Source organism: Ranitomeya variabilis, chromosome 6 (assembly GCF_051348905.1).
Source record: "Ranitomeya variabilis isolate aRanVar5 chromosome 6, aRanVar5.hap1, whole genome shotgun sequence".
In the NCBI taxonomy this organism is placed as follows: Eukaryota; Metazoa; Chordata; class Amphibia; order Anura; family Dendrobatidae; genus Ranitomeya; species Ranitomeya variabilis.
In genome coordinates, this window is record NC_135237.1 from 422,299,361 (window position 1) to 422,323,009 (window position 23,649).

The following is a 23,649-nucleotide window of genomic DNA, read 5'->3' on the forward strand; positions in this document are numbered from 1 at the left end:
CTGTAATAGGTATGAGTTCTTTATGTAAAAAAAAAAAATGGATAGCACTCGTACTTGAAAAACTAATGTGCTAATGGGCTCTTTCACTGACTAATCATAAGCAGGCAGCAACACTGGTGAAAGAAGAACATGTCCAACGATAACACTGACAGTCTGCTCTTCTTACTGTGGAGTGATGACATATGGAGCATGGAGAACAGCAGTGATGAGTTTGATTAACTGACAGCTTTCAGCTTTCATGTCTGGCATTCAGTATGAGGGAAGGGCAGTAATGCAGAAATCTCATTATAACTACTTCTTGCAGCTCTCCTCTCAAATTGAAATCAGCTTTATATATACACAAGCGGGCCATACCAAAGCAAGTGGATTGCTGCCAACTCTGCTGTACTACCCTTTTCCCCACACTGACTGCTGTGTCATTATGTGTCAAACACAGCCTGATCTAAGCTATTTGGGGGGTTCTTTTCTCCTTTGTATGTGAATGTCTGTTATGACTGGCAAAGCTGGCAGCATTATGAGATGAGAGCTGCTTAGAAGTGTTGGTAATGAGACTGCCAGAGATGGGAGCTGAAAGCTGCCAATTAATCATACTCAGCTCGACTGTGCTCCAGCACATGTCATCACACTGAAGTGAGGAGAGCAGACTGTTTCTCAATGTTATTGTGGTGTGTGTTCTTCTTTCCCCAGTATGTGATAATGTAGGGGACAGGGACCTGGTGAGCTGTGCAGACGGGTGGAACCATTGTTGCCGGGAGTCGGGGTTCCGGGGGACGGATTTGAGGGGTGCATGGGAAGCCAGGCTCATGTGACAGGAGGCAGAGTGACGCAGGGAGAGGAGAGGATAAAAAGCAAAACGCGCGAAAGCAGGGGCAGAGAAGCGCGGGAAATCTCTGAGGAGAGGAAACTGCAGCGCAGTTGCTGTGAGTGTGCAGGCCGCAGTGAGACTTGCAGGAAGCAGGGGGAAAACGTGCAACAGACACTGCGGGCAATTACTGGAGCCCCCAAAAAGAGACGCATTCGTCGTCAGCGACCCCCCAGGCAGAGGGGTAGTGCTGACCAGCTCAGGGACAGTATTACCGCGCTCCCTGAGAACACCTTGCCAGAGAGTGCCACAGACTCGCATGGTTTCGTCTCAGCTGTGACTGATACTGATTATTCTCCTAATCCTCCTCAAAAAGACTCCTCTCTGGACTGGGAGGCTGTTACCTCGGATCAACGTCCGCCTGCAGGAGGGAACGCAGCACCGCAAAAGACATTCTGGACTCGACTCTACGCCTGGGCCCGTCGCCAGAAGACACCTCCTTCCTCCGCCATCAGGACTACGGCGTTGTCGGAGCCTCCCCGTCAGGACTACATCGCTGAACCAGCACTGATAAGTGACCGTTGTTGACTTTATCTTAGTAGGGAGTCACTAGTGAGGCGCTGCCGCGTTCTACGGGTGTAGTTCAGGGCGGCCATATAATAATTGGGATTTACTGCGAGATTGTGTTCTTGTATATAAGTTCCCTGCGTGGAAAACGTTTGTTATCTTTTTGGTTGGAAGTTAAAAAGAAAGTTAAAAACGCTATTTGCTTTCTGGCTCCTATTTGTCCCTGCATCCTTCTTTACCTGCGGTCTCTACATTTGGCGTAGTCGGCAGGATGCAGGATCCAAAGAAGGAGCCAGAAGATACGGAGGATGGGGCTGGGCCTAGAGCTTCTCTCTCATTGGGGGCCATGTTAAATAATCTGCCCAAGTTTAATGGGAGCAACATGTTGTTGTGGAGCTGGACTGAGAGGATGAGGGGGCTGTTGAGAATGCATCCTATGACCCCGGCCCTGGAAGCTGAGGTAGCCATTATGGCATTAGACGGAGAGGCCCGAGATTCAGTGATGTTGAGACCCCCCACAGAGCGGAATACTTTTACCGGGGTGTTACATGTGTTAGAGGGGACGCACGGGGATCCCACCGACGTGGGAGAGCTGCGGGCCCGGTTGTTTGGACGGCGACAAAAAGAGGGCGAGACTGTCACTCAGTACATGAATGCTCTACAAGAGCTAAACATTGCAATCGTGCGGAAAGATGGTATGGGGATGGGACATGTCGACGTGACCCTGCGCGACCAACTGGTGACGGGACTGCGGGATGAGTTGACCAAACAGGCTCTACGTGAACGAGTGCGGGTCGACCCGCGCCTGACTTTCTCCGACATAGGCAATGAGGCCCGCACCCGGGAGCAAGAGAGGGGGGTGACGGTCCTGACAGGAGAGGCTCGGGTTATCCAGACCGCTGCACCAGGAGGGGGTGAGCCGTCGTGGGTTCAGGAGATGCGGCAGGAGCTCAAACAAATCCGAGACGAACTGGCCGAAGTAAAAAAAAATGCGCGAAGCCCAAGGGAGCTACCCCGGGGGCAAGGGTCTGGGAGTCCAGCTCGTGGCGCTCGTTCAGGATATTATCCGGTCTCCGGTGCTTGCTATGGTTGCGGGGAGGCAGGACATTTCGCACGGGAGTGCCCCCGGAGAGGGAGGGCCTCGTCACGGCGGGCGTTAAACTAGAGGACTCCGAGCTAAGGGGACGACGCTCGGAGTCAGAATCCCCGCGGATGGGTGGTGAAAGTCCCGAAAATTTGGTTGCCAGCTGCCCCCTGGTTTGGGCAGAGTTTGAAGGGCGGGATGTACGTTGTCTGGTGGACACCGGATCTCAAGTCACGACTATGCCCGAGGCCTATTTTAGAAAACACTTCCCTGTGTCAGTCAGACCCCAATGGGGCCCCGTAATCCGGTTGCAGGCCGCCAATCAGCTGCCCATCCCAGTGGAAGGGGTCACCTGGATGCAAATATCTTTATGTGGGAAAGACCTGGGCCGCCGGGGGGTTGTGTTGACACGGGGGGATCCCAGCCCACAACATATCGTGACTTTGGGGATGAATGTATTGAAGGACTTTGGCAGTTTGCTGTTAGGGGAGACCACACAAGAGACACTCAATCAGTGGGGGACCAGTACACCTCAAGGCTCCGTGTTCAGACAGTTAGTGAGGGAAGTCCGTGTGCAAGAGACCTTTCAGGAGGGAGACATACTAGGGAAAGTAATCACCTCCCCGACAGCAGAAGTGACGTTTCCCCCAGGACAGACTGTTATATCCCTGCCCATCCGAGCTCGCATCCCTCTGGAAGGAGTGCAAGTGCAGGTTGAGCCCACCTTTACGTCCCCTTTGCCCACAGGACTGCTGGTGGCCCGATCTCTGGCTACTGTTAAAAATGGGGCCGTACCAGTGCGATGTGTGAATGTGGACGAACACGATGTCGTGCTACGGGTCCGAAGTGAGATGGCCAAAGTGTTACGACCGTTAGAAGTGATGCCTCCTCCAGATACTTTACAGTTAAAGGTGGATTCCCCTGATCCCTGGATGGTCAGTGTCCGGTCTACACAGGATCCTGAGCTGATAGCGTTACGAAAAGGTCAAACTATTCTGGAACATATGCGAGCAGAATTACCGGGTCTGGATCCATCACAAGTCTCGCGAGTGCAGCGGCTCCTTGGACACTATGCTGAAGTGTTTGCGCAACATGAAGATGATTTTGGCTGTACCACGGCCATCGAACATGGAATTCCGACCGGAGATACAGTGCCCATCAGGGAGCGGTACAGACAGATTCCCCCGCAGATGTACCAGGAAGTAAAGACGTTGTTAGGCCAGATGCTACAAAAGGGAGTGATCCGCGAGAGTCAGAGCCCGTGGGCTGCCCCGATCGTGCTGGTGCGGAAAAAGGACGGCACGCTCCGGTTCTGTGTGGACTATCGTAAGCTAAATGCATGCACCGTCCGAGACTCTTATCCACTTCCCCGTATCGAGGAGTCTCTCTCCGTGCTGGGTCGGGCCAAATATTTTTCCACCTTAGACCTAGCCAGCGGATACTGGCAGGTCCCGATGACAGAAGCAGATCGTCCTAAGACAGCGTTCATCCTTCCCATGGGACTATTTGAGTTCAATCGAATGCCGTTTGGGCTGGCCAACGCTCCAGGCACCTTCCAACGATTAATGGAGCGGTGTCTGGGGGATTTGAACTTCGAGGCCACTCTCATTTATCTGGATGACATCATCATCTACGCCCCAACATTCGAGGAACATCTGTGCCGACTGGAACAGGTACTAGACCGGTTGCTGAAATACGGGCTTAAGGTGAAGCCCCAGAAGTGTCACTTGTTCCGGGAACAGATCGAGTACCTGGGGCATGTGGTGTCCGCCGAAGGAGTCCAGCCATCGCAGGAGAAGATTGCTGCAATCCAGGAGTGGCCCACACCGGAGACCGCTAAAGATGTACGGGCGTTCTTGGGCCTCGCTGGGTACTACCGGCGCTTCGTGAAGAATTTTGCTCGCCGTTCTCACAATCTACAAGTCCTGCTGAAAGGAAGCTCCCCCAAGGAACGGGGAAAGAAGATACAATGGCAGGAGCCACAAGAAGCAGCGTTCCGGGACTTGAAGACAGCTCTCATGGAGCCGCCGGTGTTGGCTTATGCGGACTTTTCGCAACCGTTCATCCTACACACCGACGGCAGCTCTCAGGGATTGGGGGCTGTGTTGTCTCAGGTTCAGGATGGGCGGGAGAGAGTGATCGCCTATGCGAGTCGGTCTCTTCATGACTCTGAGTTGAACCCAGACAATTACAGTTCTTTCAAGGTGGAGCTGCTGGCCGTGGTGTGGGCTATGACGGAGCGGTTCGCTGAGTACCTGGCCGGTTCCGAGGTGCTGATACGCACGGATAACAACCCATTGGCACATCTGGAAAATGCGAAATTGGGTGCCCTAGAACAGCGCTGGGTAGCCCGGATGGCCAAGTACAGATACCGTATCCTTTACAAGCGAGGAGCGGAGAATGTTCATGCTGACGCATTATCTCGTCTGCGGAAAAATCCCCCAAGAACTAACCGAGATGAGGAGCTGGAGGGAGAAGAAATCCCCTACGCCATCGGGGGCGCTGCTCAGACGGCTGTGAGCCGGGAACAGACCGGGAACGGAACGGCTGCAGGACTGTTGGTTCAGAGTCGGGACGAATGGATACGGCTACAACAGGAAGACCAGGAACTAGCTCCATTGCGACAGTGGATAACGAATGGTCTATTGCCCGTGAGAACCCCTGGACAAATTCTCCCGTCAGATCTGAACCTTCTTCTGCGGCAGTGGGAGCGCCTAACTCTTCAGGACGGGCTCTTATGCCACTTAACCATGGCTCTGGCAGATTCTGAGCCGACCTGGCAGATGGTCTTACCAGGGCCTGTGGTGGCCGCAGTTGCTAAAGAAGCTCATGAGTCCGGGGCACACTTCGGAGTGAAGAGGACGTTTAAGTGGCTGCAAACTCGGTTCTATCATCCTCGGCTGCTTGCGGAAGTACAAACTGCCTGTAGACAATGTCGACAATGTGAGCTAACCAAGTCACCGGAGGAAAGGGCGCCTGTGCAGAGCATCACGACGTCTGCCCCTTTTGAAGTATTAATGATAGACTACATTACCATTGGAGCAGCGCATCAAGGCTACGAACACTGCCTCGTTATGGTAGATCATTTTTCAAAATTCGCGGTAGTCATCCCTACCCGTGATCAGACAGCTGAGTCGGCGGCGAGCGCTATCTGTAAGAACTTTATTCAAGTTTACGGCTGTCCGAGGCGAATACATTCGGATCAAGGCGCCTGTTTCTTGGGCAAGGTCATGGAAGAGCTGCATCGCCTCTACGGCATTGATAAGTCACGCACCACACCGTATCATCCCCAGGGAAATGGGGCTTGTGAGCGGTTTAACCGGACTTTGCTTCAAATGCTGCGTGCGCTAGAACAAGATCAGAAGGCCCGCTGGCCGGAGTACGTGTCTGACCTAGTGTGGGTCTACAACAATAGAGTTCATCAAGTCACAGGACGCACCCCGTATGAAGTGGTCTTTGGGCGCCCAGGAAAAGGCATGACAGATCTGGAACTGTCTTCGGAGGAAGAAGGCCCCCGAACAGGGATGGCTTCGTGGGTGCGTGATCATCGGCATCGGCTGCAGACCTTACACCGACTGGTACACACTCAAATTCGGGAAGTGGAGCATCGGAGCACCCCTACAGCAAAACCCCCAGAGTTCCGGCCAGGTGATCGAGTACTCGTTCGAGAGCAAAGACCGCAAAACAAGTTAGACCATCGTTGGGAAAAAACACCCTATCGGGTGCTTCGCCGTATAGACCCGCATGGACCTGTATATGAAGTGCAGTCTGAGGCCCTCGGAAGTACAGGTACTCGCATTCTTCATCGCAACATGCTCCGGTTGTGTCGCTCTGTTGACTCGGACACCCCAGAATCCGCAATCAGGGAAGAGCCACCTACGACTGAGTCCCCCAACAACCATTGGTGGGATGAAGAAGATGATGAAGAAGAAGAACGGCGTCAAAATACTCCCCCTATCTCGACTACTACACTACCCCTGACCAGTCACTCTTCCGCTGACGACATTTCCCCAACACCCCCTATACAAGGACCCGAGCCACGACGTTCTGAACGTTCTACTGCCGGTAGACCCCCAACTCGCTACAGTCCTGACTTACACACTAGACAGACCCAAGTGTGGAACAATCCGTCAGGTGGGCGACCTGTCAGTGCGAAGGCCTCGCCCAGGGACTGGCGAGCATACAGGGTGGGGGAATGTAGGGGACAGGGACCTGGTGAGCTGTGCAGACGGGTGGAACCATTGTTGCCGGGAGTCGGGGTTCCGGGGGACGGATTTGAGGGGTGCATGGGAAGCCAGGCTCATGTGACAGGAGGCAGAGTGACGCAGGGAGAGGAGAGGATAAAAAGCAAAACGCGCGAAAGCAGGGGCAGAGAAGCGCGGGAAATCTCTGAGGAGGGGAAACTGCAGCGCAGTTGCTGTGAGTGTGCAGGCCGCAGTGAGACTTGCAGGAAGCAGGGGGAAAACGTGCAACAGACACTGCGGGCAATTACTGGAGCCCCCAAAAAGAGACGCATTCGTCGTCAGCGACCCCCCAGGCAGAGGGGTAGTGCTGACCAGCTCAGGGACAGTATTACCGCGCTCCCTGAGAACACCTTGCCAGAGAGTGCCACAGACTCGCATGGTTTCGTCTCAGCTGTGACTGATACTGATTATTCTCCTAATCCTCCTCAAAAAGACTCCTCTCTGGACTGGGAGGCTGTTACCTCGGATCAACGTCCGCCTGCAGGAGGGAACGCAGCACCGCAAAAGACATTCTGGACTCGACTCTACGCCTGGGCCCGTCGCCAGAAGACACCTCCTTCCTCCGCCATCAGGACTACGGCGTTGTCGGAGCCTCCCCGTCAGGACTACATCGCTGAACCAGCACTGATAAGTGACCGTTGTTGACTTTATCTTAGTAGGGAGTCACTAGTGAGGCGCTGCCGCGTTCTACGGGTGTAGTTCAGGGCGGCCATATAATAATTGGGATTTACTGCGAGATTGTGTTCTTGTATATAAGTTCCCTGCGTGGAAAACGTTTGTTATCTTTTTGGTTGGAAGTTAAAAAGAAAGTTAAAAACGCTATTTGCTTTCTGGCTCCTATTTGTCCCTGCATCCTTCTTTACCTGCGGTCTCTACAATTGCATGATTGTGATAGGTCATTGTCAGAGAGAGGAAGTAGGATACACCCCCAGTTAAATCTCTCTGATAACACCCACTTGATCATAAAATAGACTAAAAAGTCTGGTTTATCAAAATATAAAATTAAATAACTAATACAGTAGATGACGTAAAGAGAAAAAAAACTCATTCATCAAGCCTCATTAAACATGCAATTCAGAGCTATCAAAATGTTGTTCCTACCACAAAACAAGCCCTCACACAGCTTGATCGATGGAAAAATAAAAACATTATGTGTCTCGAAAAATACTAGCTCAAATTAAAATTTTATTTTTATTATTTTTTTTACATACTTCAGCATTTTATTTTAAATCTATGCTAAGTTTGGTTTTGCTGTGTTCATATTGGCCTAAAGATTCATGCTGCTATTTTAACCATACAATGAAACTCGTAAAAACAAAACTGAAAAAGCAATGGCATAATTGCACTTTTTTGACCATTTTATTCAATTTGCATTTTTATTTCCACTTTTCATTACATTGTATGGTGTTAATCAAATAGCATTTGTGCAGAAGAAACAAGCCCCTATTTGTTCACAGAAAATAAAAAAAAAGTTATAGCTCTTGGAATGGGAGGAAAAACTACTAACATAAAAATGAAAATTATCTGAGGAGGCAAGGGAACCTTTCAGAAGGTTTTTCTCCATTATAGCACCACCACTTCCTAATCAAATTAAAGGGAACCTGTCACCCCCAAAATCGAAGGTGAGCTAAGCCCACCAGCATCAGGGGCTTATCTACAGCATTCTGGAATGCTGTAGATAAGCCCCCGATGCATCCTAAAAGATAAGAAAAAGAGGTTAGATTATACTCACCCAGGGGTGGTCCCGGTTCCGGTCCAATGGGTGTTGCGGTCCGGTCTGGCGCCTCCTAGCTTCATCAGCAAATATCCTCTTCTTGTCTTCACGCTGCGACTCCGGTGCAGGCGTACTTTGTCTGACCTGTTGGGGGCAGAGCAAAGTACTGCAGTGCGCAGGCACCGGGCCTCTCTGATCTTTCCCAGCACCTGCGCACTGCAGTACTTTGCTCTGCCCTCAACAGGGCAGACAAAGTACGCCTGCGCCGGAGCCGCAGTGTGAAGACGAGAAGAGGGCATCCTCCTATGAAGATGGCAGGCCCCGGACCGGACCGCGACACTCATTGTACCAGGACTGCCCTTGGGTGAGTATAATCTAATCTCTTTTTCTCATCTTCTAGGATACATCGGGGGCATTCCAGAATGCTGTAGATAAGCCCCTGATGCTGGTGGGCTTAGCTCACCTTAGATTTTTGGGGTGACAGGTTCCCTTTAAGTTTTAACAAACTATTAGATATCTTAAAGAAACCTGTGGAGATGACGGCAGAATAATGACCTGGTAGTGGGGACATTTTGGGGAGCAAGAACCTTCTACCAGATTAACTTTAATTATGAGCCTTAATTCTCCCTTTCTAGACATATTTGATTTTGATTGCTAATTAATTGAATTGGAAACTTTAATAAATATGAATATATTACTATACCTTTCATCACAGATTCATAGCATAGCTGACATCTCTTCTGAAACAGCAGGCATTCTGAAGCATTTTGAAGTTCATTGCACAATATTTTGCTTGGCATGGATCTTGGATGAACTGGGGAGTCTATAACACATGTTCATAGCATTTAAAGAACAAGTAATTTCACTAAATCAAATGGAAAAAATTACATTTAAAAAATGAATGGTCAGTTTCCTGAGCTGAATCAGATGTCATGAGGACAAAATGCGAATTTTGCTGGAGGAGTTTCAGTGGAAAATTAGGATAAATGCACAGATGCAGCAGGCACAGTGGCATTAGCTATGGCTGGTTTCTTTGCCAGGCTTTTAATATACTGTATATACAGTGGGTACTGAAAGAGTTCAGACACTTAAAATTTTCACTCTTTGTTTCATTTCAGCTATTTGGTAAATTCAAAAAAGTTCATTTTTTTCACATTAATGTACACTCTACACCCCATCTTGACTGAAAAAAACAAATGTAGAAATGTTTGCAAATTTAGGGCTTGATTTGGATAGGCACACACCTGTCTATATAAGACCTCACAGCTCATAGTGAGAATGAGAATCATGAGGTCAAAGGAACTGGCCAATGAGCTCAGAGACAGAATTGTGGCAAGGCACAGATCTGGCCAAGGTTACAACAGAATTTGTGCAGTACTCAAGGTTCCTAAGAGCACAGTGTCCTCCATAATCCTTAAATTTAAAAAGTTTGGGACCACCAGTAGTCTTCCTAGACCTGGCCATCCAGCCAAACTGAGCAATTGTGGTAGAAGAGCCTTGGTGAGAGAGGTAAAGAAGAACTCCAAGATCACTGTGGCTGAGCTCCAGGGATGCAGTAGGGAGATGGGAGAAAATTTCACAAAGTCAACTATCACTGCAGCCTTCGACCAGTCAGGCCTTTATGACAGAGTTGCCCCATGGAAGCCTCTCCTCAGTGCAAGACATATGAAAGCCCGTGCAGAGTTTGCTAAAAAACACATGAAGGACTCCCAGACTATAAGAAATAAGATTCTCTGGTCTGATGAGATGAAGATAGACCTTTTTGGTTGTAATTCTAAGCAGTATGTGTGGAGAAAACCAGGCACTACTCATCACCTGCCCAATACAATCCCAACAGTGAAACATGGTGGTGGCAGCATCATGCTATGGGGGTGTTTTTCAGCTGCAGGGACAGGACGACTGGTTGTCATTGAAGGAAACATGAATGTGACCAAGTACAGAGATATCCTGGATGAAAACCTCTTCCAGAGTGTAACACTCGCACCCAGACTGGTTGGCGTGGGCGTCCGGGGGTGAGGCCCCACTGGACCACTGACCAGACTACCCAGGAAGGGGCATAACTCAGTAGCTTCCTAGGTGGTCGCTGGAGCCTCTGATGGTGAGGTCAGACTTGTGTGGCAGGTAGCTACCAGGTACCACTCCAGGGTGGTGTCTGGCTGTGGATGCTGATTCCACCAGGGGACAGGACACAGGCAGGCAGGCATGGCTGTGACACTGGCTGGCGGACAGGTACAGCAGAGGCCATGACAGGCAGACGGGCTTGACGGAGACACAGGTGGGCACGGCAGGCACTCTGGCAGGTCAGACGGACAGGACTGATACTCTGGTAGGAACTGGTATACAGGCGGGTGTATGGAAACAGGTAAGAACCTGTTCAGACTGGAGGGTATATGGGAACAGGTAGGGACCTGTTCGGACTGGTGAATATAAAGAAATAGGTAGAGACCTGTGTGGCAAGTTGCAAAATGGAGATAGAGCAAGACCATAAGAGCGGATGCAAAGCAGAACCACGGGAGGCAGAGCCAAGAACAGAAATGCAGGAGGCAGAGCCAAGAGCAGGAGGCAGAGCCAAGAACAGAACCGCAGCTAAGAGCAGAGAAGGAGAAGACAGAGCTAAGAGCAGAGAAGAGGAAGGCGGAGCTAAGAGCAGAGAAGAGGAAGGCAGAGCTAAGAGCAGAGAAGGAGAAGGCGGAGTCAAGGATGGAGCTGCTGGAGGCGGAGCCAAGAGCAGAGACGCTGGAGGCAATGCCAAGAGCCAGAACCGCAAGAGGCAATGCCAAGAGCCAGAACCGCAGGAGGCAATGCCAAAAGCCAGAAGGTGGAGAGCCACGGGTAGTGGTGAGCAAAGCAGAGAAGGCGGAGAGCCACGGGTAGTGGCGAGCAAAGCAGAGAAGGTGGAGAGCCACGGGTAGTGGTGAACAGAGCAGAGAGGTGCAGAGCCACAGGTAGTGGCGAGCAGGAGAGTGAACATAGATGTACGCACAGCAGCGTGGGAATGGTAAACAAAGAAACAACAAGAACGGACATAGACCAGAGTACAGACAGGAACAGACACTAGAACTACAGTCATGGCCAAAAGTTTTGAGAATGACACCAAAATTATATTTTCACATGATCTGCTGCCCTCTGGTTTTTATTAGTGTTTGTCTGATGTTTATATCACATACAGAAATATGATTGCAATCATATTATGAGTACCAATAGGTTATATTGCAGTTAGAATGAGTTAATGCAGCAAGTCAATATTTGCAGTGTTGACTAGGGTTGAGCGACTTTTATTTTTATAGTATCGGGTCGGGTTTCACGAAACCCGACTTTCTCAAAAGTCGGGTCGAGTGAAATCGGCCGATCCTATAAAAAAGTCGGGGTCGGGGTCGGACGAAACACGAAACCCAATGCAGTGCAATGGGATACTATGGTTCCCAGGGTCTGAAGGAGAGGAAACTCTCCTTCAGGCCCTGGGATCCATATTAATGTGTAAAATAAAGAATCAAAATAAAAAATATTGATATACTCACCCTCGGACGCGCCCTGGTACTAACCGGCAGGCTTCCTTCCTAAGAATGAGCGCGTGAATGACCTGCGGTGACGTCGCGGCTTGTGATTGGTCGCGAGCGGTCACATGGACAAGCCGCGACGTCATCTAAGGTCCTTCACGCGCTCATTCTTAGGAAGGAAGGCTGCCGGAAAGAAGCAGGGCGCGTCCGAGGGTGAGTATATTCCTATTAGGTATATACTCACCCTCGGACGCGCCCTGCTTCTTTCCGGCAGCCTTCCTTCCTAAGAATGAGCGCGTGAAGGACCTTAGATGACGTCGCGGCTTGTCCATGTGACCGCTCGCGACGAATCACAAGCCGCGACGTCACCGCAGGTCATTCACGCGCTCATTCTTAGGAAGGAAGCCTGCCGGTTAGTACCAGGGCACGTCCGAGGGTGAGTATATCAATATTTTTTATTTTGATTCTTTATTTAACACTTAAATATGGATTCCGATACCGATTCCCGATATCGCAAACATATCGGAACTCTATATCGGAAATCCGATACCAGATTCAGAAGATCGCCGACCTCATGGCCGACCCCACACAGGGGTCGGGTCGGGTTTCATGAAACCCGACTTTGCCAAAAGTCGGCGACTTCTGAAAATGGCCGACCTGTTTCGCTCAACCCTAGTGTTGACCCTTCTTCAAGACCTCTGCAATTCTCCCTGGCATGCTCTCAATCAACTTCTGGACCAAATCCTGACTGATAGCAGTCCATTCTTGCATAATCAATGCTTGCATTTTGCCAGAATTTGTTGGTTTTTGTTTGTCCACCCGTCTCTTGATGATTGACCACAAGTTCTCAATGGGATTAAGATCTGGGGAGTTTCCAGGCCATGGACCCAAAATCTCTATGTTTTGTTCCATGAGTAGTGTTGAGCATTCCGATACCGCAAGTATCGGGTATCAGCCGATATTTGCTGTATCGGAATTCCGATACCGAGATCCCATACTTTTGTGGTATCGGGAATCGGTATCGGGATCGATATTAATGTGTAAAATAAAGAATAAAAATAAAAAATATTGATATACTCACCCTCTGACGCGCCCTGGTTGTAACCGCCAGCCTCCGTTCATAAGAATGAGCGCTTGAAAGTCCTTAGATGACGGCGCGGCCTGTGATTGGTCGCGGAGCGGTCACGTGACCGCAACGCGACCAATCACAAGCCGTAACGTCATCTAAGGTCTTTATACTTTCCATACCCCACTGTATACTGATTATCCCAAAAATGAAAACCAGAGAGATTCAGTTTAAATCATTCGTAATTTTATCATGATGGCAGATGACAAGGCATGAAACTTCAGTTGTTGAAATTGATGAATTAAAAGCAGGAAAAATGGGAAACGTAAAGAAAGTTTGATAAGGGCCAAATTGCTGTAAGACTGGGTCAGAGCATCTTCAAAATGGTAAGTTACATACAGTGTTCCTAGTATACAATGATGAGTTTCTACCAAAAGTGGTTCACTGAAATACAATCAGGGACATAGTCTGCCCGGGTCACTAAAGCACATGGAGAGCAAAAGGCTAGATTGTTAGCCTTCAGATTTCTAAAATTGAAATGGGAAACAAGTATGATGTATGGGGGCTCCACATTGCAACTTCCTAGATTTAACCCCTTCACGACCAGAGGTGTTTTCCTTTTTGCATTTTCGTTTTTTTCTTCCCCTTCTTCCCAGGCATAACTTTTTTATTTTTCGGTCAATATGGCCATATGAGGGCTTGTTTTTGCAGGACAAGTTGTACTTTTGAACTCCAAGTGTGGTAAAATTGCAAAAAAAAAGTGCAATTCCACAGTTATTTTTTTTTACCATGTTCACTACATGCTAAAACTGACCTGCCATTATGGTTCTCCAGGTCATTACGAGGTCATAGACACCGAGCATGTCTAGGTTCTTATTTATTTATGTGGTGAAAAAAAATCCAAAGTTTGGTTAAAAAAAACAAAAAAAACCTGTAGTGTCTCTATTTTTTGAGATCTGGGACTGGGTGAGGGCTTACTTTTTGCGTGCCAGGTTGACATTTTTATTGATACCATTTTGGTCTAGATGCAATCTTTTGATAGTCCATCATTGCATTTTATTGCAATGTAGCGGCAAACAAAAATTTTTAATTCTGACCTTTCTAATTTTTTTCTCGTTACGCCATTTAGCGATTGGGTTAATTCTTTTTTTATATTGATAGATCGGGCGATTCTGAAGGCGGCGATACCAAATGTGTGTATTTGAATTTTTTTGTTTTATTTTGAATAGGGTGAAAGGAGGGTGATCTGAATTTCTTTTTTTTTTTAATCTTTTTTTTTTTTTATTATTTTATTTTTGCATGCTTCAATAGTCTCCATGGGAGACTAGAAACTGCACTACTCTGGTCGCCTGTGCTACACACAGGCAATGATCAGATCACCAGTGTGCAGCAGAAATGCTCACTTGCTATGAGCACAGACCACCGGGCGGCGCTCATAGCAATCCGCTTATAACAACCATAGAGGTCTGCTGGAGACCTCTGGTTGTCATGCTGACCCATTGGTGACCCACGATCATATGACGGGGTCACCGATGGACGAGACTAATGACGCGCTTAGCGTGAGTTAAATGCTGCTGTCAGAAATTGACAGCGGCATTTAACTAGTTAACAGCCGTGGGTGGATCACGATTCCACCCGTGGCTGTTGCGGGCACATGTAAGCTATATATATCAGAAAGGTACGGGCTCGGCATTGTTGCCTACACCAAACGGGGAATCTGACATCGGCGTACTATTATGCCCGATGTCAGAAAGGGGTTAAAAGATCTCCTGCTAGCCTTTTGATGGACACAGTGGAATATCAAATGCGGTCTTTTACATAGAGATGAGCAAATGTATTCTAGTGGAACTGAATTCTCAAGTTTTACAAGCGTGTATTCTCCAGAATATTGTTTTTTTACTTAATTCTTTCCTCACAAATTCCGAAAATTGGCAAAATCACAGCTGCAATTGCCATGTTGCTAAACTGCAGAGGGCCAGGCAAATGGTTAAAAAAAATACTACTCACTGGTAACCTGTCTTCCAGACCACCATTTGATCCTCTCCATTTTTTCTTTACCCTTTATTCTGTCCTGTTCATCATCTACGGTCTCTTGACTTCAGGCGGGTTTTCTGGCAAAACTAGAACTGATGTTCCTGCGCACTATCCGAAAGTCCTTTTGTACATTTATTATGCTCTGGTGTGTAGAGACACCCCAGGCCATAGTAAGGAACACTTAATTGGCTGCAAATAACTTCACTGTTATTCAAATTTCCCTGTAAAATCAACTTGATTTACCAAATTTGAATCCCGATAGATCATTTAACCCTTAAAAGCTCCATGATGGTGAGATCCATCATAGATTTGGTTTGAGTGTGACCATCGGTCATGGACATGGTCAGCCTGCTCTACTAAGGGCATATGACAGCTGTGCCGCTGATCTGGCATCTGCCTCTAACAGCAACCATTGAAACTATCGGTGTTTGCTGACTGCCGTTAACCCCTTAAATGCCACTGTCAATCATTGACAACAGTATTTAGCCTGCATAATCCAACTTGGACATCCCTTCCAGGATTCCCTCATCCCCTTACTCACCACAATGTGATCGAGGGAAACTGGTGGGTTGTCATAGCAGACGGTTCTCTCTCAAAGGTCTCATCACTGCCGTGTTGGTACTCAGGATTTTGACAATATACTGCAATACTATAGTATCGCAAGTTCAAGAATAAACAAAAAAGTATAAAAAAAAATAAAAAATATAGAAATTTTTCTCCAATTAAAAATGTAGACATTTAAATATACATAATCGGTATTATTGAGTTTCAAAAGTCAAATACATCAAAATATAAAATTGTACAACCTGTGCAATAAACATTGTAAAGATAAAAATATTAAAAACATGGAACATTTTTGGTCTGTTTCCTCGCTAACAGCTGATGAAGAGACATCAAATGCAAGAGATAATGTAAAATAACTTGTTTTTTTCATTTTTTTAAGTTTTATGAAATGTAGCCCACTTCTTAAGGAAACAAAAACAATATGCATATACAGGGTTCACAAACATTTATATAGAGAATCATTTTAAAAGAGAGAGTCCCAAGAGAGACACATGACAATGTGATGTGTTGGAGTTCATAGTGTAGACACATGATGCGGTTCAAATGAGAAAAATAATGTGTGTAAATTTATAATATAACACTGGATGCATCCTTCTGTCTGAAGCCTCTGTAGACTGCATCTGCGCAGTGTGGCCGAACTCAGATGGAAACATCCAGCGATGACAGGGAGGAGGATGAAGGAGTGTGGCGCCGGAGATCTCGGAATACGTAGGGGCTGACCGCATAACGTGATCCTCAGTGCCATGAGAACATACCACAATCTCCAGCGAGGCAAGAGGAGGAGTGTGGTGCCAAAGTCAGCTCCTACACATAGCGCAATCTCAAGCGCCATTTTGTTAAAGACAAATTGTCATAGAGTGTCAACAAAATGACGCTGGATATGTGCATGCGCTGACTCTGACGCCATTTCATTTAAATGATGCAGACGATGCGCCGCAGGGAACAGAGGAAAGGTGAGTAGTAGGAGTGGTTTTTTTTGTATGTATCTATGCGTCTACCTATCTATTGATGGATCAACAGCAGCGAAGGCAGGATGGGGAGCATATAATAGGATGAGGGACCAGGATGGGAGAGCATATACCAGGATTGGGGAGCATATACCAGGATGGGGTGCATATACCAGGATGGGAGAGCATATACAAGGATGGGAGAGCATATTCCAGGATGGGGGAGCATATTCCAGGATAAGGGACCAGGATGGGGGAGCATATTCCAGGATGAGGGACCAGGATGGGGGAGCATATTCCAGGATTGGGGAGCATATTCCAGGATGAGGGACCTGGATGGGGGAGCATATTCCAAGATGGGGAAGTATATTCCAGGATGGGGGAGCATATACTAAAATTAAGGAGCATATTCCAGGATGGGGTACCAGGATGGGGGAGCATATACCAGGATGGAGGAGCATATTCCAGGATAGGGGAGCAGATACCAGGATAGGGGATCATATAATAGGTTGGGGGACAGCATATCTGCAGGTTAATAGTGTTATTTCTGATGACAGGATCCTTTTAATTTTGTAGTACAATGCTTCAATGAACTGGTGCAGGAATAATTTTTTAAGACACTGTCTGCAAATTCGCACACACAGTGTCTTCAATAAAATGGCGCTGGATAGCGCAGTATGCGCAAACGCTAACTCCAGTGCCATTTTCTTAGAGTAATGTACTACAACGTCAGTATAACAGTGTGCATGCACCGCCCATTGCCATGATCCCTGTGGGCGCACATGCGCACTGCTATGATGACATTGTAGTACATTTCTTTACTTTACTACTTGCGCCGAAGTAAGAGCATGTGCATACCGCGCTATCCGATGCCATTTCATTGAAGACACTGTATATGCAAATTCACAGACAGTGTCTTTAAAAAAATGTACCAATAAAAATGCTCGTCACTTGGGCTTAGAACGGGTTCAATAGCTGGTGTACATATGTAAGAATAAATAAATAAACAGCTAGACATATTATTATTGGAAGACAAAGAACGGCTAAGTAACTGCAAAGCTTTCAGATTAGGCATTGAAAACCTGGTGACAGATTCACTTTAAAAGGAACCTGTCATGTAAAAAAATGCTATTAAACTACCTACATGTATCTAATCCAGGATAATGGCGTACTACAGCTGTGTGGCTGCCACACTGACAGCCGGGCTACCGGGAGGAGCTGAACTTCATTCCTCCCAGCAGCTTCTGACGGCTTTAAGTCATAGAGATGCGACCACAGTCACCGCTCAGTACATAGTGGGAGGCAGCTGTAACCACGTCCTGGCACTGACTGACAGCCGGCAGAGCACTGATGATCCCTTTAATAACTACACAATAGAAAGGCCAATTACTGTACAGTATATAGGTGATATGGGTGATTTTCTCTCCTCAGCATTTGGTGTAAACACTAATTTGTAAAGTTATGTAATTTATTAAACTATAAATCTTACCTTGTAGTGGCATATATGTTTCATTTAGATCACCATTGAACTTTTTGAACATGATGACAAAAACATCAGCCATAATTTCAAAAATGGACTGTCCAAATTCATATAAACTTTGAAGTAAGCCTGGAAAATCCCAGTGTTCAAAATAGTTTGAGATGATGACTTGATCCCTGTCAGGCATCGTAGTTGAGTTGTTGACATTTAACTGATTGAAGTCAGAAAAAAAATTATTCTGAAATGATTCATTAAACCCATTATGGTAGTTTCTAAAAAATGCAACGCTTTTATTAAAGAGGGTGCTAACGTCTGTCTTCAGCTGACTGAACATGCTCTTTTTCTTGCTCGGCTGAGCAGCCATGTAGTATTCACTTTTATATTCTTCTTCTGTGTTTCTGGAAATAAGACTTATTGATGGGGATTCTTTAAGTAACTGTTGAGCAACAAAAATAATAATCTTTATTTTTATATAGCGCTAACATATTCCACAGCGCTTTACAGTTTGCACACATGATCATCGCTGTCCCCGATGGGGCTCACAATCTAAATTCCCTATCAGCATGTTTTTGGAGTGTGGGAGGAAACTGGAGAACCCGGAGGAAACCCACGCAAACATGGGGAGAACATACAAACTCCTTGCAGATGTTGTCTTTGGTTTGATTTGAACCCAGGACTTCAGCGCTGCAAGGCTGCTGTGCTAACCACTGAGCCACCATACTGGCCTCCAAAGTACAATATGTACTCTAATTTTGCTAAATCTTAAAAGGATTATCGCAATAATTTCTCGTACAGATAGATAATAATTGTGCCATGGAGTCCGAAGCAGTACAGAAAAATAGGACTTGGTTGTCTTCTAGTTTCAAATACATTGTAAATTGAGATGATCAGATCAATTCGTAGGACTTTGATAGAGCATCCAGGTCAGTAGCACCTGGCGGCTAGCTGGGACGCCTCCAAATCTCTTACCTTCTGGTGTCCCAAGTGCAGCTTGTAATTAGCCAGGGTTGGCACGATGCCATCTGTACAAGTCAAATGCTGCATAGCACAAGGTAAGGGATTTTAAGGTGTCCTGTCTAGCCACTGACCTGAATGCCCCACCAGAGTCCCACTCATCTTTATTTGTAAACCATTACATCATTACTGCCTATTCCAAGCTTTGTTCTCTATTGCTATGCTAATGCAGAGGCTCTAGTTTTTCCTGACAAGCAGAGAAAAAACTATTGGTATTGAGTAGTATTTATTGAAGACAAGATTACTATGCCTTAGTAAAGAAATGAGGATCTGGCATTGGTGAGGAGAATTGAGCATGGCTGTCCATTAGCACTCATCTGAGTAGCTGGACTTTAACATTGAAAACAAGGAGGAATCTTATCGTGGAAGCAAACGTCATGCCTTTCTAATAGATGACTTTCAATAGCATGTAATGGACAAATATTCTTTATTATACTGTTTACAAACTGTGCAATGAATATAATCTATGCTAGTCCGACGGTCATTTTAATTATGTTCATGTAGATGCTAGAGATAAAGGGCCAATGAAGGGGATTATACAGCTCTGGCAAAAATTAAGAGACCACTGCAAAATGTTCAGTTTGTCTGATTTTTCTCTTTATATATATATATATTTTTGAGTAAAATGTAAATTGTTCTTTTATTCTATAAGCTTCTGACAACATGTATCTGAATTTCCAAGCAATACATTTTGTATTTTTTTCTGACAAAGAAAAAAGGTCAAAAAAAAAAAAAAAATCAGTGCTTTCAGACCTCAAATAATGCAAAGAAAACAAGTTCATAATCATTTAGAAACAACAATACTAATGTTTTAACTCAGGAAGAGTTCAGAAATCAATATTTTGTGGAATAACCATGTATTTAATCACAGCTTTCATGCGTCTTGGCATGCTTTCCACCACTCTTTCACACTACTAATGGCGCAAAAATGTAAGCAGTTCTTCTTTGTTTGATGGCTTGTGACTATCCATCATCCTCTTGATTACATTCCAGAGGTTTTCAATGGGGTTCAGGTCTGGAGATTGGGCTGCCCATGACAGGGATTTGATGTGGTGGACTCCTAATTTTTGCCAGTGCTGTATATTATAATGATCTTACCTTTACAACAAATGTCTGTAATTCCTGATGAGAACAACTGTTGGCGTAGAATTTAATGCAAGACCATTCAAGGCAAGATTTACATCCTTCCCACTCAGTATTAAGCGATTGCCTGCATTGTATTTCTGCTTCATTCAGCTTTTCAATAATGTCCTCAAAGAGCCTCACAGCCTCCTGTTAATACAGTATATTATTAGTGATGCAGCTATTATCATTTGTTGCATATTATTGTAAGACAAACAATGGCTAAGTAACTGCAAAGCTCTCATAGTTTAGTATTCGGATTTCCCATCAATGTTCAAATGAAAAACAAGCTCGGGCTAAATATTCTGTAGTGATGATTGTTGAGCCGATCTGAAAAGTTTCTGCCATACATACAAAATATATACACAGACGCACAACGGGATGCAAAACTCCATCAAGTTCAACCTTTCTATACTTGCAAAAGTCGATCAAGAAGCAGGCAATGCTACTACTTAAATGTCAGACTAAATGTGAGACAAAATGGAAAAGTCCCGAGATGGCAGTCAGATTTTTGGATCATTATTCTATAATAATACCAGTAAGCCTATATACTGAATAGAGTTGTATTAAAGTGTGCAGTTAACTACATTTTTTTACTACAATTAGGGTTGTTGGATCTTGACATATCCGAGGTAATCTTATGCCAATGTGGCACTGTAATCCTGTGCATCATTAACTTATCCTGATGTAAGAGTGTGCGCCAGAAATATGACAAATTGTGTATGTGTAGAGTGTTTTTATTTGTTGTGATGTCCTTATATTTTTAACCCCTTAATGACCGCCAATACGCCTTTTAACTGACATGAGATATAAGAGAATAGCCTCCCCATACAGGTGACAATCCAGCAGCTGTGGGCTGTACACTATAGCTGACAACTTGCTGCATCAGCCACGATTAGTGTTTGCACCATCCAAATCTGTTTTACCCCTTAGATGCTGAGTGTCAATAGTGACTACATCATATAAATGGTTAACAGAGTGTGGGGGCGTCCTCTTTATCCCAATCTGTGCCCTCAGATCATGATTGTGTGGTCCTGTTGTTTGTCATGGCAATTCATGGCCTTATAGCGGCCTTAGAGTCGGACGGCTGTTGTAACCTGTTCAGATGTTAGTGGAATTTAGGTGGTAAAAATACACATTTTCATTTCTGTCATGCCACTTTGCATTAATTTCTGAAAATCACCTGAAAGGTTAGTAAACTACCTGACTGCAGTTTTCAATATGTCAGGGGGTGCTGTTTTTAAAATGGTATAACTTTTGGGGTTTTTCCAATATATAGGACCCCTAAAGTCACTTCAAACCTGGATAGGACCCTTAAAAAATAAATTTTGTAAATTTCCTTGAAAAAATGAAAAATTACTGCTACATTTTCAAACCTCCCCAAATGCTAACAAAATAAAATAACATTTTACAAATGTTGCTGATGTAAAGCAGGCGTGTGGGAAATGTTATTTATTAATGTTTTGCTGTGGTATGACTATCTGGATTAAAGGAATAATCATTCAAAGTTTGAAAATTGCTAATTTTTTAACATTTTTCTCAAATTTCTGATATTTTTTAAAAATAAACACAAAATATATCGGCCGAAATTTACCATATTCATAAAGTATAATGTGTCACAAAAAAACATTCTCAAAATCACTGGGATTTGATGAAGCGTTCCAGAGTTATTACCACATAAAGGGACACTGGTCAGATTTCAAAAATTTGGCTCCGTCACTAAGTGGTTAAGAGCTCTTACTGACAACTAATGCCTTGTTGTCTGGTGGTCTCTTTAACAACAGGCATAGGTGGACTAGCAATAAGTTGGAACGTAGGCCTCCAGGTTCCATCCACCACAATATCAGCATGGCATTTGATTCTGAATGCAATATTATGAGAGGCTATTGTGCATAGGTTATCTTGAAAGTTTGGGAGGACATTGGGGAACACGGGGTCATGGATATGGTACACTAATAAACACAACATTACTGGTGGAACCAGAGGTACAGCCATGTGGAGACATGGGGGTTAGCGGGTGCTCTTGTCCACTGCCCCGGTTGTCTTTAGAAAGAGTGCATGGACCAGGGCTCATACCACTGACATGATAGGCTTACAATCATCCTTCTCTTATCGGAGACAATCCATTAGCATGTCTTTAAGCAGAAACACTAATGTAAGAGGTTTGACCTACATGAAAATGAAACTTTTTAGCATCCAGTTTCCTCAAAGCATATTCCATGTCGTCCTTGCGAACAACCTCCACAATCCCCATGCCATCCTTGTGCACATCAGCATAGCAGACATCTCCAGCTTCTCTCATATGATCTTTTAGATCCTGCCAACTTCCCTAGGGGGGAAGCTTTGAGATGAGGACTCTGTATTCAGTTTGCCAAGAAAGTGTCCTGTTCCTCCAGAGGAGTCCTCCCTAACCTCCCCCTGGTCTCCTGGTTAACCTATGAAACTCCACATGTAAACGACGGGAACCGAACTTGTATCCATGGCTTCCACTCATGGCATTTTCCACCTCCCGCTGAAACTGGAAGGTGATGAAGGCGAATGGTGTGGCATCGCCTCCCCCATGATTCTTTAGCTCGATCCTCTCATACTGATGGAACAACTCCTCCAGCTCCTTCTCTCGTACATTATCCAGCAAATTGTCCACAAAAATGCGCCCATTTCCCAAGCGCTGACCCCCAGCCCTGGAGAAGGCCACTTGGCGGCCTGGTAAATGGTGTTCTGGTGGTACAATATCTGGGCTGGCTAGGGTGATGGAAGACCCAAGGTTCCAAGGTCCCTGGGCCTTGATATCACTGACCTTGACTGGTTGTAGGTGGCCATGGAGGTTGGCTGGTGTAGGGTGGTCAATCTGCCATATAGTGTGAAAAGAGTATATCACTTCATCCTTTGCTGGTGTATCCCAGGGGGTAGTGCCCCTCAGACCCTGATAGCTCATCTTGGCAGGAATTGACTGGAGTTGCCAGCAGATGGGCTCCAGGCATGGGGCCCCGGTCCTGGGAGCAATCTTTGGCAATATATCAAGGAGCCGGCATGTATAACAGCACCGTGGGTGAGGCAAATCACTGGTACTGTTAATAACTCTTTGATCTGGTGGGTTTTCTTCTGGGAAGCGGGAAAATCCTGTTCGAGTGACTGGTGGCCAGTCAAATCTTTGGTTGATGGGTCTTTTGGGATCGGTGGGCATACTGGATCTCCAGTGGGGTTGGTTGGCTGTAAACTCATCAGCCAATCGAGCTGCTTGCTCTGGGGTGTCGGGCTTCTGGTCGGCTACCCACTCTCGAATTTCTGGGTCCCTGTTCTCCATAAGTTGCTCAAGCACGATAACGTTCCGAAAGGCAACAACGGAGTGGGCAGCCCTACCGTCGAGCCGGCAGTTGCAGTGTCACTGGAGTTGACTGCCAAATTCTACATAGGAGACCCCCTGGCAAGACAATGTCCAGAACTTGGCGCAATATCTCTCAGGGGTGATGGTAAATGCGTGCCAGCAGGGTGTCCTTAATAGTTCCTTAGTTCA

At 46.1% G+C, this 23,649-nt stretch overlaps 1 protein-coding gene across 2 annotated transcripts in view; it reads right to left on the reverse strand.

Moving 5' to 3' along the window:
- Positions 1 to 23,649, reverse strand: part of CLUL1 (clusterin like 1) — a 68,533-nt gene that overhangs the window by 9,440 nt on the left and 35,444 nt on the right. For both annotated transcript variants that reach the window (XM_077267697.1, XM_077267696.1), the window contains 3 exons: positions 20,112 to 20,285; positions 18,009 to 18,435; positions 9,115 to 9,234 (listed from right to left, as the gene is read on the reverse strand). In XM_077267697.1, coding sequence (XP_077123812.1) covers positions 9,115 to 9,234; positions 18,009 to 18,435; positions 20,112 to 20,285 — 721 coding nt within the window. The remainder of the gene's footprint in view (positions 1 to 9,114; positions 9,235 to 18,008; positions 18,436 to 20,111; positions 20,286 to 23,649) is intronic.